This window comes from Nestor notabilis, unplaced genomic scaffold, assembly GCF_000696875.1.
Source record: "Nestor notabilis isolate BGI_N333 unplaced genomic scaffold, ASM69687v1 scaffold3635, whole genome shotgun sequence".
NCBI lineage: Eukaryota > Metazoa > Chordata > Aves > Psittaciformes > Psittacidae > Nestor > Nestor notabilis.
The window spans coordinates 58,187-73,061 of NW_009929635.1; the positions used below are offsets into that span (position 1 = coordinate 58,187).

At 37.8% G+C, this 14,875-nt stretch overlaps 1 protein-coding gene across 2 annotated transcripts in view; it reads left to right on the plus strand.

Annotated features, from left to right (window-relative positions):
- WWC3 (WWC family member 3) overlaps positions 1-14,875 on the plus strand; it is a 60,797-nt gene that overhangs the window by 20,228 nt on the left and 25,694 nt on the right. For both annotated transcript variants that reach the window (XM_010015060.1, XM_010015059.1), the window contains exons 6-8: positions 2,177-2,326; positions 4,387-4,460; positions 13,307-13,549. In XM_010015060.1, the coding sequence (XP_010013362.1) occupies positions 2,177-2,326; positions 4,387-4,460; positions 13,307-13,549 (467 nt within the window). The remainder of the gene's footprint in view (positions 1-2,176; positions 2,327-4,386; positions 4,461-13,306; positions 13,550-14,875) is intronic.

A 14,875-nucleotide genomic window follows, 5' to 3' on the forward strand; every position in this document is an offset into this window, starting at 1 on the left:
ATCTTCATAGAATCATATCACAGAATCATAGAATAGCTTGGGTTGGAGGGGACCTTAAAGATCATCTAGACCCACACCCCTGCCATGGGCAGGGACACTTTCCTCTACACCAGGTTGCTCCAAGCCCCATCCAACCTGGCCTCGAACACTGCCAGGGATGGGGCACCTGCAGCTTCTCTGTGCAACCTGTTCCAGTGTCTCACTGTCCTCATAAAAAACTTCTTCAGTGAGTTTTGAAGAAAGGAGTTAAGCAGGAGTCTGCAATTTTTAGTTTTCATAACGTGGAAGACACTCTGGTTTTCTTCTTGTCATGTCATGAAGCAGTTCTTTTTGCAGCAAGTCTTGGAGGATAAAGGGACACTAGCCTAGAGACTTCTCGACACTGTAATTTGAAATAGAATTTTCCTGTCTCAGGACTGAGAAGAAACTGTTTTGTTTGTCCTTCATACTAAGATGTTACAGTTCAGTTGGGAGGTGGCAGAAGAATTGTCTTTTTTGGGGGACTCAAGAGAAATTGAGGTTCTGGAGGCAAGTAGTGGTAGCCTCATCCCACTGCTGGCGTGTCCTCTGTCGCTGCTAGTGCTGAGCACAAAATCCCATCCCCACACAGACCTTGTAGTACCATCACACAGAGTATGAGGAGAGAGCAGCATGTGCTGTCTGGCATGTGGCAGTGTACCTGTGTCGTCTCTCTCTGCCTTTCTCCTTAGTTCATCCTGCACTAGGCTGGGTATTCTCCCTCTTTTTCATCATTAGTGGAGGCACACCTGAAGTAGTGACTAGTGTATAATGAGAAGAAAGGGATGGACTGTGTAGGACAGAAATGGAGGCCACCAGAAAAAGCTGCATATTCTGACTAGTTTCAGGCCTGCTGCAATTCGTAGGGAAACTTCTTAGGCTCCAAAACCAGATGCCTCTGTCTTCAAGGTGGCCATGCTGCTCCTGTAAGCCACAAACAGTTGCTGTTGCACAAATTTGTCTTCTTGACTCCATTAGCTTGATTTCTTTTAAGAAAAGACAGCATTGATGTCTCACCTTTTTTGAACTGTACTTTGAAGGCTGAGAAATCTGGTAACTGGATATGGACAAAAACTGGAGCTTGTTGCAAATCCCCAGTTGTCAGAGCCGCTGAGATTCCTGAAAGCCAGCCTTTTTCCAGTGCAATGATTCAGATTTTTCTCAGATTCTGTTGTTTAGACACTGGAGTAAGCAGTTTTGAGAGTTTTTACATGTATTTTTAGAACCAAATAGTTTATATTATGATTTATAAATTTAAACACAAGTTCACATAATTTGATTGTCCTTTATCTGCTGGTGAGGGACCAGAATTTAATTTTTTAAATAAAAAAAAGATAATGTTATTTTGAAGCATAATGCTTAGAGTCTCCATCATAAACAGCAGCCTGTACAGTGGTTTTGTTATTGTTGCTGTCTGTAAGTTTTGAAAAAGAGAAGAACACACAATCAGAAAATGAAAGTGATATTAACAATTTTATCCTTTTTTAAAGGAATATTAACAGCCTGTCAACCAAGCTTGTATCGTCAAACAAGTTATTTTGTGTGATTCTGTCTTACTCCCCTTCCCCCTTAAAAATTGCTTGAGGTTTCTGTCCTCACAGTTTGCGTCATTGTCTAGACATCTTGGAGATGTCCCCTTGCATAACCCAAAGTGTAAAATATCTCTTAACTATGTGAACCCTGGGTGAGAGAGCATAAGGGTGAAATCAGCTGTCATAAAAATACAAGATATTCATCAAGTTGGATATGATAGCAGTAGTGGCTAAGGAATGTAACCTGTGCACAAGATGGCAAAAGGGCACGTGAATCACATTTATTTTCCTAATCAGCTAACCTGAAAGTTGACAGCTGCCAGATTTAAAGAACTGTAAGACATACAAAAGCTGAAATGTTTATAGATCTAAAACAAATAACTTAAAATCTGGTTACTGTTAGATGCATCTTTTAAAATGAGAGGCTTATTTCAAAGCAAAGCTTCTGCATGCTGGTAACAGTACAGTAAGTTTTACTTCCTGTAAATAGCTCTGATAGGCAAGCTACTTGCCATTTCTAAAACAGGTTGTTTGGTTTGGGTTTTTTTTCCCTGTTAATAAAAGAATTATAAAAATCAGTTTGTCTAATTTTTTTTTTTTTTTTTTTTAAATCTCTTCTCCCATAGAGCCTGGCGAAGTTAACAGATGGATTCAGGAATAGCTGTTGTATTACAGATTCCCTGCAGGATCTCCAGCACCATTCTAGTTCTCTCAGTGACTCCTGTTTACCTCAACAACACTGCGATGCTTGTTCTCAGACTGACATCACTGGAGAGGTAGGCATTCCTATGCGAGACATCTGCTGTAGAAAAGCTGCTTTTGTAGTATAGTGATACTTCCTGTTTTAATTTAGGAGGCGTTGGCTGTACCAGAACAGAAGGTCCAAAGCAGTATTAGTGGTGAGGGAGTTGTGTTTGCTTGCTGTTTCCAGAGCATGTGAGTGGCACCCTGGAGTGGTGGTGGTCTTTGTGGTTCTGCTACTTGAGCATGGCACTGGGGGATAGTGATGTGTTTGCAGGTCAGTGACAGGTAGAATCAGCTTCTGGACCTAGCCAGCCTGGCAGAGCACTTCTCATGTCATCACTTCGATGACCACAGGTTCATCTCTAAGTAACAGCTCTTGCTGAGGTGTCCACGGACCTCTTCCCTTCATGTCACCAGCTCTGACTTCCTGATACTTGTAATGATGCAGGAAGGAAGGAAGCACTTCAGCCAGCTTGAAGTTGAGACATGGTTGTGCAACAGTGTGAGATGTCAGTATTCTGGTAGTAGTGATGGATGTTTTTTGGTGCTCTTTGATTTTTAAAATCTTGTTTTTGTCATGCTTGTCATCATTGTTCATATAGATCAAAGATGTAGGGTAGACCTCTCCTTTTCTTTGAGACAGGTATTGGTTAGAGTCTCGAAGTATTTTTCTTAAAAACTAACAAAAATTCTCATCTGTCATACCTTTGTGCTCAAATATGTCATTAAATATAGTATTTGAGAAGAGCATATTAGCATTCCCTGGAAATAGTTCTCTGTGAACAAAATTATGTATGTCAGATAATAAAAATTTGGCTTGCGCTAGTACTATGGCAGCCTAGCTGTTCTTCATCAATAAATTTTTTGCTTCTGTAGATGAGATTAAAAACAAAGCAAGAAGACAGACAACCTGTTTGTTGGTAATATAGCTTGGATGTTTTTCCACATTTGTTTAGAAATTTTTACTGAACTATGTAACTTTTTAATTGTAGGCTTTTTATCATCCCATTTCTCCTCTTCTTTCACTTGCTGACTAGTTGCCAAGTTGGGTATCTCCAGAGGGCCTCTGCAAAAAGGCAATCTGTGTTTTTAAGAATATATACACCTAAAGCATCTAAGAAAATTTAGCTAACACTAGGCCATCTTTCAGTGTGTTAGATAGATGGTACCTTTGGGATGTCATTTTTCGACTGGTGCTGGATGTGATTATTGAATTCCGAAACCAAAAGGAGCGTAGCAGCATTTTCCCATCCACAGTACACATTGAATGCCATCCAAGACAAGTCAAGTCTAGCCTGAAAATTGTATTTATCAGGCATAGGTTTTTTATTAGGAAAATAACATGAAGTAATTATATTAATGGTTTCCCTGAATTATCAGTAGTGGAATATGAGTAAAAAAAGAGGTGGATTTTTTTCAAATGTAATGATGAAGACAACAAAAGCAGCAGTTAGATGAGAAATCCAGAGGTTCAGCAATGCACTTAAGTGGGACTTGGGATTTACCTACTGGATCATACACAGACTTCTGAAGAGGGGAACTGCTGACACTGATGAGAGAAGTTGCTGTAGAAACTGGACTGAATACAGTGGGAGTTTCAGCATCAATGCACATTCTACTGGTTCAAGGATCAGGTGGTGTTTTTGTAATAGTGTTTAAAGCATACTGATGATCTAAGTGCTGGGTAGCACATCACAGTACAGGAAGAGTAATCTGAATTACTTCTAATTAAAGTCCATAAAATAGTTGTATCAAGTAGAAAATATTTCAAATACTCTTCTTCTTTTAGGCTCGGATAAAGTTGAAAAGCTTGGACCATTCATCAATGATTCAATTTGCTAACCCTTGATTTCTAGGATTGTAATTTATTGAAAGGGCTCATTTATCTTATGTATGTGTAGCAATAAACTAGTTTTGTATTTCTAAAGCATAAAATTGATTTTTATTACATTATTACTTAAAGCATTGTGTTTTTTTAAGTGAGTCTAGTAAGTGATAGTAATTTATACCTACCTTTATTGTGAAAGTGTTTTTAAATTCTTATTTCTTCCTCTTTTTCCCCCCCTCTCCTTGCTCTTCAAATCTGCAAAAGTTTGGGTTTGATGACAAAACAAGACTTGTAGACAGAGTAAGACTGAACTGGCAATATGAAGAGGCCAAGAAAAGGTAATTAAAGATAAATTTGTTCGTTTTTATTTTTACTCTTGTGATTTAAAAGTTTCAAAGTAGAACTGGAACCAGCCTCCTAGGTGAAATGTCTTTAAGAAAACTAATTTGCTTACTATTGAGTGGTTCACAGATAATAAAAGCTTAGGTAAACATAAATAAGACTTTATTGTAAGAATATTAAATTTGTTTGCAGAGATAAAGCTAAATGTCAGCCCCATTCTACACTTGTATAAACAAATCTGCGATAGTTTAATTGCACTGTTTTATATTTTCCTCTCCTTCTCAAACCTCAATGTAAATAGTTTTTAAATTTACATGTGTCAGTGTGGTCTATCAGTACATTTGAAGCTTTGCATACCTGCCCTCTAAGTTCACTGTACTGAAGCTGTGAACTCAGTGTGAAGAAAGAATGCAGAACTTCTTGTGAGATAAATGAAGATGTACAGAGCTGAAAAGAAGGGTACACAAAAAAATAAATTATGAGAATGAAAAGAATCTGATGAAAAAAATATTACTTGAATTAGATTAATTCCTCACTTGAATCTAATTGCTTATGCTGAGTATTTCTTTTGTTGATGTCAGTCTTGCAGTACTTTTTAATGGGTTTGTAAAAGTAATCTGTTCTTATTTAGTAGATGACTTGAACACAGTAATTCTGTGCATTTAGGATTATTTTAATTCGTGCTGATAGAACATTCTCTTATTAAAATTGACTGACACATAAAACATTATGTATAGTCAACTTTGAAAACATTTTTTGTTTTCTTTTTCCTTTTCAACTTTGTCTATTTTGCTGACTTTTTACATCACATAAGAAGGGTTAAAAAAAGCTCAAAATTTTGCTTTATTTTTTTCATGTTATGTTGACTTTTTTGTTTGGGGGAAATCATAATGCTGTCATATGTCTTGGCAGGGATTAGAAGCTTTATAGGCAATTCTTTTTGTTGCTGTTCCTGGGAAATGTACCCACATTTGGATGCAATACAGGCTTAAAAAAAAAAATTAAATTGGTGCAAGCGTGTAGAGATACCCAGCTAAATCTTCAGGATTTGTAACTGGAATGAAAGTGTGCGTTATAAAATACTGCATGTGAATACCTTTATTTATTCACAGGTAATAAAGTTAACCTTTAGTAACGGTTAAATAATTGGGCAAAACAAAAATCTGTCATTCTCCTGTTTGGTCACAGGCGTAACACTTAGCACTTCACAGTCCAGTGATACTTCAGGGGTTCATGACAGTTGCTGAAGGAAGAAGGACAAAATTTAGTTTTGTACTGTTTAGTTTGACAGAGCCACTGGTGCTGTGAAGATTGTATTAAATGTTTTAATTTGGTTTTCTGACATACCTTTTCTATGTGTTTTTCAAAGCAATTCTCCTCTTGTGTGTTTTTGCAGGGAAAAGATGGAGTGGTAGGGATTTTTGGGGGGTGTGGATTGTTTTTTGGGGGGTGGTTTTCTAGTAGCAGCATTTCTCAGCTGGAAATACTGAACATTTGTTTCCGCATGGTATGCAGTATTTCTGAACATCAGAAGTGAGCTGGGGTTTGGTGTTAAGTAAGTATAGAAAATTTGGGTAACTAATCTTCCAACTAGAGAATAGTAATTGCACTAAGGGTAGTTATGCTGTCGCAGGGTAGCAGCTCTGACAATAGTCTGTCGTTTAGCAAAAGCATGTTAGTTGCTTTAAAATAGTAGCCTTATTCTGCCCAGTATGTTGTACGGAAGTAATCAGCTTTCAGCTTTTGAGTGGAACCGCACAAAGCTCATTGCCCCTACCAGTTATCTCTGTGGTTGCATTCTTCATTTATCATGCATTCCTTCCCCTTAGCTTGCTGGCATTTCTGTAGGGCTTTTGTCTCTACTAAATATCTTTGTGTTCGTTCTCCCTTGGCTCGTGAAATATCTACTGTTACTGCACAGTGTGGGTGACAGAATGTGCTGTGATGGATTAAAATCTACATGGTAGAAAATTAAAATGCTACAGTAAGTTGCAACTGTAAAGCAGTATATTAGGACTACTTGCTCATCAAATGGGGTATGGAAACATATAGCAAATAAGTACAACAGACAAACTGTCTTATTTCTAAGTTTTAATGGGAGACTTTTAAAATACATTGTAGGAGAAAAGTATGTCTTTTCCCTTAAAGAGAAGCAGGAAAAAAGCCCCACAAACTAAAGGGCAGTATGTTGTATTTTAATCACTCTTGCGCATCTAGCCAAAAGATCGTACAGCTCTAGATATGAGCAGAATATTTGCCGTATGTCATAAAGAAGTTCTTAAAAATAAAAATATGTTCTCTCTATATGGCGTGTGAGCAAGAAAATGCAGTGTTGGGATTTTTGAATGATCTTGAGGAATGCAAGAGATGAGACCCCGTGATAGTAGAAGAGTTGTCTTATGATCCCAAAATATCTCTCCTCCCTTATAAAAGATAATTTGATTTTAATCCTTCAAAAATCTCTTAACTGCTGAGTGGTTTGGCCTTTGCATAAATTGAGACGTTCACATAGCTTTTTTTTTCCTCTTCAGTTTCCCACTGGAAGGAAGTTGGATAATTTGCAATTTAATTTTTCCCGTGGTATTTCACATGTTGTGAACTGTGGGTTCTGACATCTTCAGCATGCTGGGGAAGATGGTGTCCTTTCTCCTGTGTCTGATCCAGGCTGTGGGAGGAGGCACGTCAGTTCTACTATTGAACTTACCAATCATGCTGCGAAGAGGCTCACTCACTTTTCTTCTGTTCTTTACTCTTCTCTTCCCGTCCCCCCCCCCTTATTTTTAAATAAACTGTACCTTATTTCCATGAAATTTCTCCTCTCAGATCTGTCAGTGTGGGCCTCCAGAGAAGCAGGAGGAAGGGAGGATCGTCTTTTTGAACAGACAGCCTCAAGCTGCCTGGATAAATACCGTTTTTAGTTTCAGTTGATATTTCAGTGAGACCACCTCTTCAGGAAAGCATTTGCACACTGGAAACTGTACCCCCTCAAGCGCTTTTCTGAATAGACTGTTTCATAGAAAGAAAAGTCAAAAGCAAATTGTTTTTCTTTGATAATGCTTAAGTTGTGCAGTGCGATATAATGACTACGTGAAGTATATTAGCAAATGATCATGAAATGTCATTGCTGTGGTGCTTCATATCCTGTGAAGTATATTAATCAATAGATGAAAAATGATCCCTCCAATAAGCACCAAATTTTTTAGCTGAATTTTTTAAATTATTTTATTTTATTTTATTCGCCAGTCTGGTGGCAGCTGACTTCAGTGAACTAATATATCTATACATCTGCAACACACTTAACTAAATTTGGGTGCAGAAGCAGTAATTTCTTTATGCCTTCTGTAAATGTCAATTCAAAGATTATTTTTTTTCCCAGTTCAATTATTGAAATCATACAGTGGCTGTCAACAGATTTATATTAGCCTTGGAAAAGCCTCCTCCTCAGCTATGCTTAATACTTCTACATCCCCTTCAAGAATGTTACTTGTTTCTTTTTGGTATAGTTGCTGAATAATTTCTTTGTTGCAAACTTGCTGTCTCATTGGCGAAATTAATTTTCAGTTGGGCTTTTAAAAGCAGTAGGACAAGCAGAAGTGTATGAGTGCAATTTGTGCTTGTACTGACAAAATACACCTTGGTTGGATATTGATAGCAACATTTGTTACTGATACAATAACATAGTCAAGTCTTTTCCTGTTAAGAGTTCATTTTGTGTAGGCAGGTTTCAAGGTGTAACTGCCTAATTTCTAGTCCTTTATTCTACTCAACTAATTTGAAAATCTGATTTAGGGATGAAGTAATTTGATATCACATAAATATCTGGCTCAGGCATGTCAGCTAAACCTAAATCTCCCAGTGTCAGTTTGAGCATAAAAAACTTTTTCTTTGGGCTTTAAAGGGAGCTGAGCCATGCTCTTGAACTGTCTTTAAAGTTTTCCTTATACCAGTTCACCTGGGAATTGGGGAAAATACTAATTCCTCTGCTCCATTGGTTTTAGCAGGCTTTGCAATTTTCCTAAAGGTGAATACTGAATGTAAATACCAAATTTTATCTGCAAAATGCCAGTGGACTCTAAGGGTTTCGTGAGTGTCTTAAGCCAATTTAAGACCTCCTTGTTACTGAACTGGACTGCCAGGAAGGCTGGATATTCTACAGAGCGTACTCGTGTTGCCTGCCAAAGCCACAGTGGCACATACATGCAGGCACAGCCAAAGTAGACACAGTGGAGAAATTCTGTGAACGTTTGGCGAAGTTCCTCAGCTTCTTGTTCTTTCCATTTCTTTCTTCCCCTTTCTGTAGCCTTCCCCTCTTTGGGTATAAATCATAATCCACTTTCAAGAGGGTCCCCAAATACCAGAAACTACTGAACTCTTGCACCCTTCATTATGTGTCTTTAGTCCTACAGCTACCTTCTCTGGATATTGCACATGGGATAAGTTCCCTGGTACCTGAAGGGACAGAGAACTTGGTGCAGTTGTAAGCCCATTGTAAGTCTAAGGAAAAGAGTAAGCTGGGCTCATTTAAGTTGATCATCTCTGCATATCTGTGTGATCTTGGACACTGTTCTCCTCCAGATCATAAATGGATTTTTATTGTATCCTCACCAGTCTTCCTATTTGTTTCACATAACAAAGGTCTCAACTGTAGAGGGGTCTTATATGTCACCCAAAAATCTAGTCATTTACATGCAGGGGAGTATTGTGTTGGGCTTTTTTCCTTGGAAAATTCAAACAAAGTAAGATGCAAGAACTTGTTCAAGGTAAAAAGACAAGAGTTTGTAGGTGAGGAAGTGTCGGCTGTAGGATACTTGTAATTTGTCCCTTTTGTGAGCATGAGTTAGGACCTTAGTATTGCTTCAGGGTATTTTCCTCCTCAAGACACCTGTCTTGTTCGTAATCTGAGTAATGGTCTAAACATGGGGTTAATTGTAATTGTAAATCAAACTTTTCCATCTCACAAAAGTGATTTTTGCTTTAATCTTGCTTCTCATGCTGTGTTTTAATAAATAACGTCTTCAAAACTGAAGTGTTTTTGAGCTCAGCAGTATAATTTTGTTAGCTCTAGGTTCAGATAGCAGTCTTGAAAATGAGGGTCTAGATAATAATCAGATCTTATAGGTTCCCCAGATATTTCCAACAACAGAAGGGTTGCCCTGTTTTGTCGGGGGTGGGGGGAGGGGGTGGTGTCTGTGTAGATAAGTAACAATTTAGATAGCTGTAAACTCTGCAAATACATGCCTTTTTTACCCCCATGGTGTAGTTCCTGTAGTAAACTACTGCCTGTACTGATCTTTACCATTGTGCTATGTCTTCGTTATCCCAGGCTAAGCATCATTCTGGCTACATTAGTATGGGCATTTAAGAGCACGATTGCCATTTCGAATCCATGTTTACTTAAGATCACCAGGTTAAACCTTTGTTATCCCATCTGTGCCCCTCCTGCTTTTCCGCTTAACAGGGCCTGTTATATTCATCTCCATTTGAAATTTTTAAACACTGAAATAAGCAGCAAGTTGGTCTGCCTACCTAGGAAACCAGTCATTTGATACCACCTACTCGAGCGTGGAATGCAAGCTCTTCAGCACTTGTTATGCAAGGATGGGAATGGGCAAAATGCCTGGAATGTTGATGGCTCAAAATTAACTGTTTTTTCCCCAAGAATATGTTAAATTGCTGTATCGCTAGGGACCTCAGGATCTGGCATTAGGCCAGATAAAATTTCTCTTGTACATTGACTACACTTAAAAAGTACTATCTTAAAAAATATGTGAAAGGAAGGAAAAATGTCTTTTAAAATCAGAGGCTTGATAAAGCATCTTAATTTTTTTTTTTTAAATGGCAATCAATGCCAAGTCATTGATTTATTTGAGTGTTTAAGGAAGGTGAATATATGCACTGAGTCTGAAAACACAAAACAAATACTTTTTTATAATATATTAGTAGTGAGAATGTCTGGTGTGGTTTAGGTATAAAATCTGGCATGGATAAGCACAGTGAAATTGTGGGTTTTTTTTAAATCCATTTATTGTGATTGGGAAGAAAACCTTGTGTTCGGAGAAGACAAACGCAATTATGGAATATGCTTAAGAGGATTTATTATGTTTTTAGCAAAACTGAATATAACTCCTCAGTTATTTTTCTTAGGTTGGAGTGACTGAGACCATAAAAGTCTTAGGAATGTTTTCTAGCCGTGGAGATAAATTTTAAGATGTTTATCACTGGTAGCTTTTAGGAACAGTTTACCATATAGAGGGAGTCCTCAGTGGAAAGCAAGCAACAAAATTCCCCCAAAATTTAGTTTCATTTGCAGGAAATACAGGTTGCAGAAAACTCGGCTTATTGGTGCTGAAGTTCCCTTCCCAGCAGATTCCTGTATTATGTGGTGGTTTGCAATTGCTTTTTCTTCGCTTAAAGGAAAAACACAGAGGAGAAGAGCTAGCTGAAATGCTGAGTGTCAGGGGAATCCACAGCAGTACTTTTCCCTTTAATGAAATATAACTAAGTTACTGTACAACAACTTCCTACTTTCAAAGCATCATCATAACAGAAATTGAGAGGAAAAAAGCAAACTTTAAACTGGAATGTCATACAGAAAGGGAGTAACGTGTTCCCAGCAAGCTCAGGCGTCTTAAGTTAAAACCTCTTGTATTGAGGGTGGTGTTTTACTCCACACTGAGCAGATTCAGCGGTTAAATAGCACTGACAGAAGGAATCCTACCTTCCCCTCTTGCCTGCTGGTACTTTTTTCTTCCTTGCTGCCTGCATTAGCATTTATTTGTTTCTACGGTCAGCTTCTTAACCAGCTCACCCTGCATTAGAAAAATAGCAGCAAAATAATTGTAAGTGTTAAAACGAAGGAGAGGGTCACTCCTTCAGCTGTCTTATAAAACAGCCCAGTGGCTTAATCAGATACGTCTCATCTTCTTCCATCCACAAGCTGTGGGAGAGCTTACGAACATGGTCACTAAAATACATTGCTGGGGTCATCTGGTTCACACTTGCCTGCCAAGCTATGGTAGCTCAGTTGTACCTGAATCCTGTAATTCTGTTGAAAGAACCTTGAGTCCCCATTTATTTCATTTGGCACTGAACACCTGAAAATCAAGTCATATGTGCCTTTAGGAGAGTTTACTGAGTTTTTAACAGCGTAGCAGGCTGGGTAAGGGAGAGGAGGGGTCCTGACTGCTCACTTTTCCTGGCCCTGATGTCTGGTTGATGGGGCGAGGTGTTTTTCAGGAAGCTGCATCTGGAATTCATGCACAATAGCTGAGGCATGAAATATGTAGACTATATGTATTGATTCACAATGGTGCTTTCAGCAGCTATTGGCAGGAAGTTGGTTATTAATGCAAGGAGGAGGAAATGGTATTGAAGAGCTTGACAAAGTATTCTGCTTTAGACAAAAATGTAACATAATACCCAAGTTCTTTAGTTGCTCTAAATGAAATCTAAGGTGGGGGGGAACCCCTTGGACAAAATTCACAGTGAAATTCCTATTTGTATATGAATGCAGTCATTGCAAAATGATTTATATCGATACTTTATTTCCCTTCCTCTGATAATAAGATGGCCAAATACTTTCCAGATGTCAGTATGAGATAAACATTGCATGAGGTTTTGTTTTTAGATGGCGAAAACCTTACCTTTGTCATGATTATGTTACTTTTGTCACACTGTGGGTCTTCTGCAGATCCGTTTTGCCTGTTATGTGCTTTTGCCTTACTTTGTTATTTTCTTTCTTACCGGATATTTTGGAAAACCAAGATTAATTTACCAAAGGAATGAATGCATATTCCACTTTTATGGCTGGCTTTGAATGTGCTTCTATCTATCTATCTGTCTATCTATCTATCTGGTGATCATCTGTTATGGTGCACTGAACTTTGAATGCCATTTTAAAGTGAAGATGAAACTGAGGTGTACAACTGCATAACTGTAGAGTTCTTAAGTTTCAAATATTCAAAAATCAGACAGCTAGATTTTCTCTTATTTACTGTTCATTTTAACTGTAACATTCTAAAGTGTCTGAATTGCCCATTGCAGGACAAACATAAATACCTAGCAGTAAAAGAGTATTCTCTCTCTTAATGCTCATATACGTTCTGAATTTGCCAAAAGAAACATCTGTGAAATTTCTAGCTTTAGTCTTCTTTGTAATATTTATAAGAGTTCAAAATCTGCTCGTAGCAGAACATTTTCTTAAGAAGTCTTATTCTTCCAACCATTGTTTTGTGTGGGGGTTCATCTTACAGGACTTGGGAGACTACTTTTGACTATAAAGCCTACTATGAAATAAAGTTAGCTTATTTAATTGCTTGGTTTGATGACGGATCTATCTAAAGCCACTTATATTTTGCAACCAGTAGATCCTTTCTTCCACACTTACATTTTTGTTTACTAACAGCTTATATATTCTTAACATTCTGCTGTTGGTCAGGACTGCCTGATATTTTCAGCCCCTTGAACCATTCCTCTGTTAGGCGGGACATGAATATACAAACCTATTGTCACTAGATAAGCATTTCCCCTTCATCCCCTGCACTTTTGAAATCCCAAGTTAAGATCTGATAGTGGAAGAATGAGGAAGGAAAGGATGGTCAACTTCATCAGCGGTACAGGCAGCAAACTTGCAGTTCTTTAATGTTTTAAGAATGCCCAAAACAAAACCCACCCCAAAATGCAGAAAGAAATAATCCTTCCAACTCCCTCTAAATTCACATGGTTTGAAATTTAGAAGAAAAGTCACAGAAGTCGACAGGCTTCTCCTTTTGGTATTTTTTCCTGTGAATTGTCTTCATCTTTGTTTCTTCTGCTTTTTGAAATACTTTTAATCCTCTTTTAGAGTTTCGAATATACAACAGCAGCTGGCCTTGCTAGATAATGAATCTTGGCCAGGAATGGCTGAAGCGGACAGGGACCGTCTTCAGCTCATCAAAGAGAAGGAGGCACTTCTTCAGGAGTTGCAGCTCATCAGTCAGCAGAGACGATCCCCAGAAGACATTGCACGTTTGGAGGAAGAAAAAAGACGCTTGGAGGATGAAATTCAGCGGGCTCGAGCAACGTCTGCTCATGGGGCCACAGAAAGGTTTGGGAACTTAAATTGTTTTCTTATCTATTTTAAGATCCATATAAGTAGTTTGAAAAGGAAGAGTAAGGAATTTCACTCTGTTTAAGAAAAAACAACAACAAAATATTTCTGGAGTAACTTGCTTTCAAGAAAGGAAGAGGCTGCTTCTGACTGGCTTTATTTAATTCTGTCCATCTTGAAGGTTTCTGAAGGAGAGTTAGAGTGGTGTTGGCTAGTTAGTTTTCCTTTCATTCCTTTCATTTGTTTTCTGAATAGAAAAAAGAGATCAGAATAGAGTCAGAAAAGATGCTTGGAGAAAGTCTGAGTGATGTTGTCTGATAATAGAAACATGAGTAACAGTATCTGTAGAGTGGAACATTTTTCTCTTGTTTTGCAGTGGAGTAATATTCATCTTCAAAAACATCAGAACAAAGATCCTTTTCCTATATTTAATTTGCACCTTATAACAGGAAAGTTCAATTACAATTTTACTACCTTTTGTATACAGTTTTTCCGTTTAATTTGCAATCTCAGCAGTGGGAGCACATCCCAACTCTGACATTTAGAAAGCACAGTGAACAGAGTCATTCTTGAAAACTTAAATTAAATGTCAAGTTACATGTAAAAACAACCCCCAAAACTTATTAATGGAAACACTGGGTTTATTTCAAAGTTTCCCAGTTTTTCCTGTAGCCAGAGAAATGGACAAAACCTCTTAACCTTTTCTTGTTACTATAAACGGCTTCCAGTGAAAGCACTGAAAACTTGTTCTTGTTTCCTAGACTTGGGTCTCTTAAACAGTGGTAAAAACCCAGTTTGACACTTGAGGAAAACTACATGAACCAGCTTTAATGTGAATTGTGTAAAGATTAATATTTACATAATTAAGACACTTTTACAATATTTGGAAGTGCCTTGCATATACAGATTTTGAGAACTCCAGTTCCTTTGAAAAGGCTTACTTCAGACAGTAAATTCAGGCAATAAATAGAAAATTCACAGCCAACCTACAGTTCAGTGTTCTATATTTTGCAGTTTTTGCAATATTGTTACATTGGATTTCCAGCTTAAACTGACAGAAAAGGGAGTTCACTTTACACTGCAGTGTAGTAAGTTTTATTTGTTGGTTTTGGGCCCTCATGTTAGGTAGTGCATGCTATGTTGGCAAGAAGGCCAAGCTATTTTTCCATGTAGTTCGTGCTGTGGAAACCTGCGTTCCAGTGTGATACTTGATATTTCAAATGCTAGCAAAAAGTTGAGCAGAAGTTAGAATAATATTGAAGGGCACTCTATTTTTGCATAACAAATTGGAGGAAAGCTTGACTGTTAGTAGCCCTAATTTAT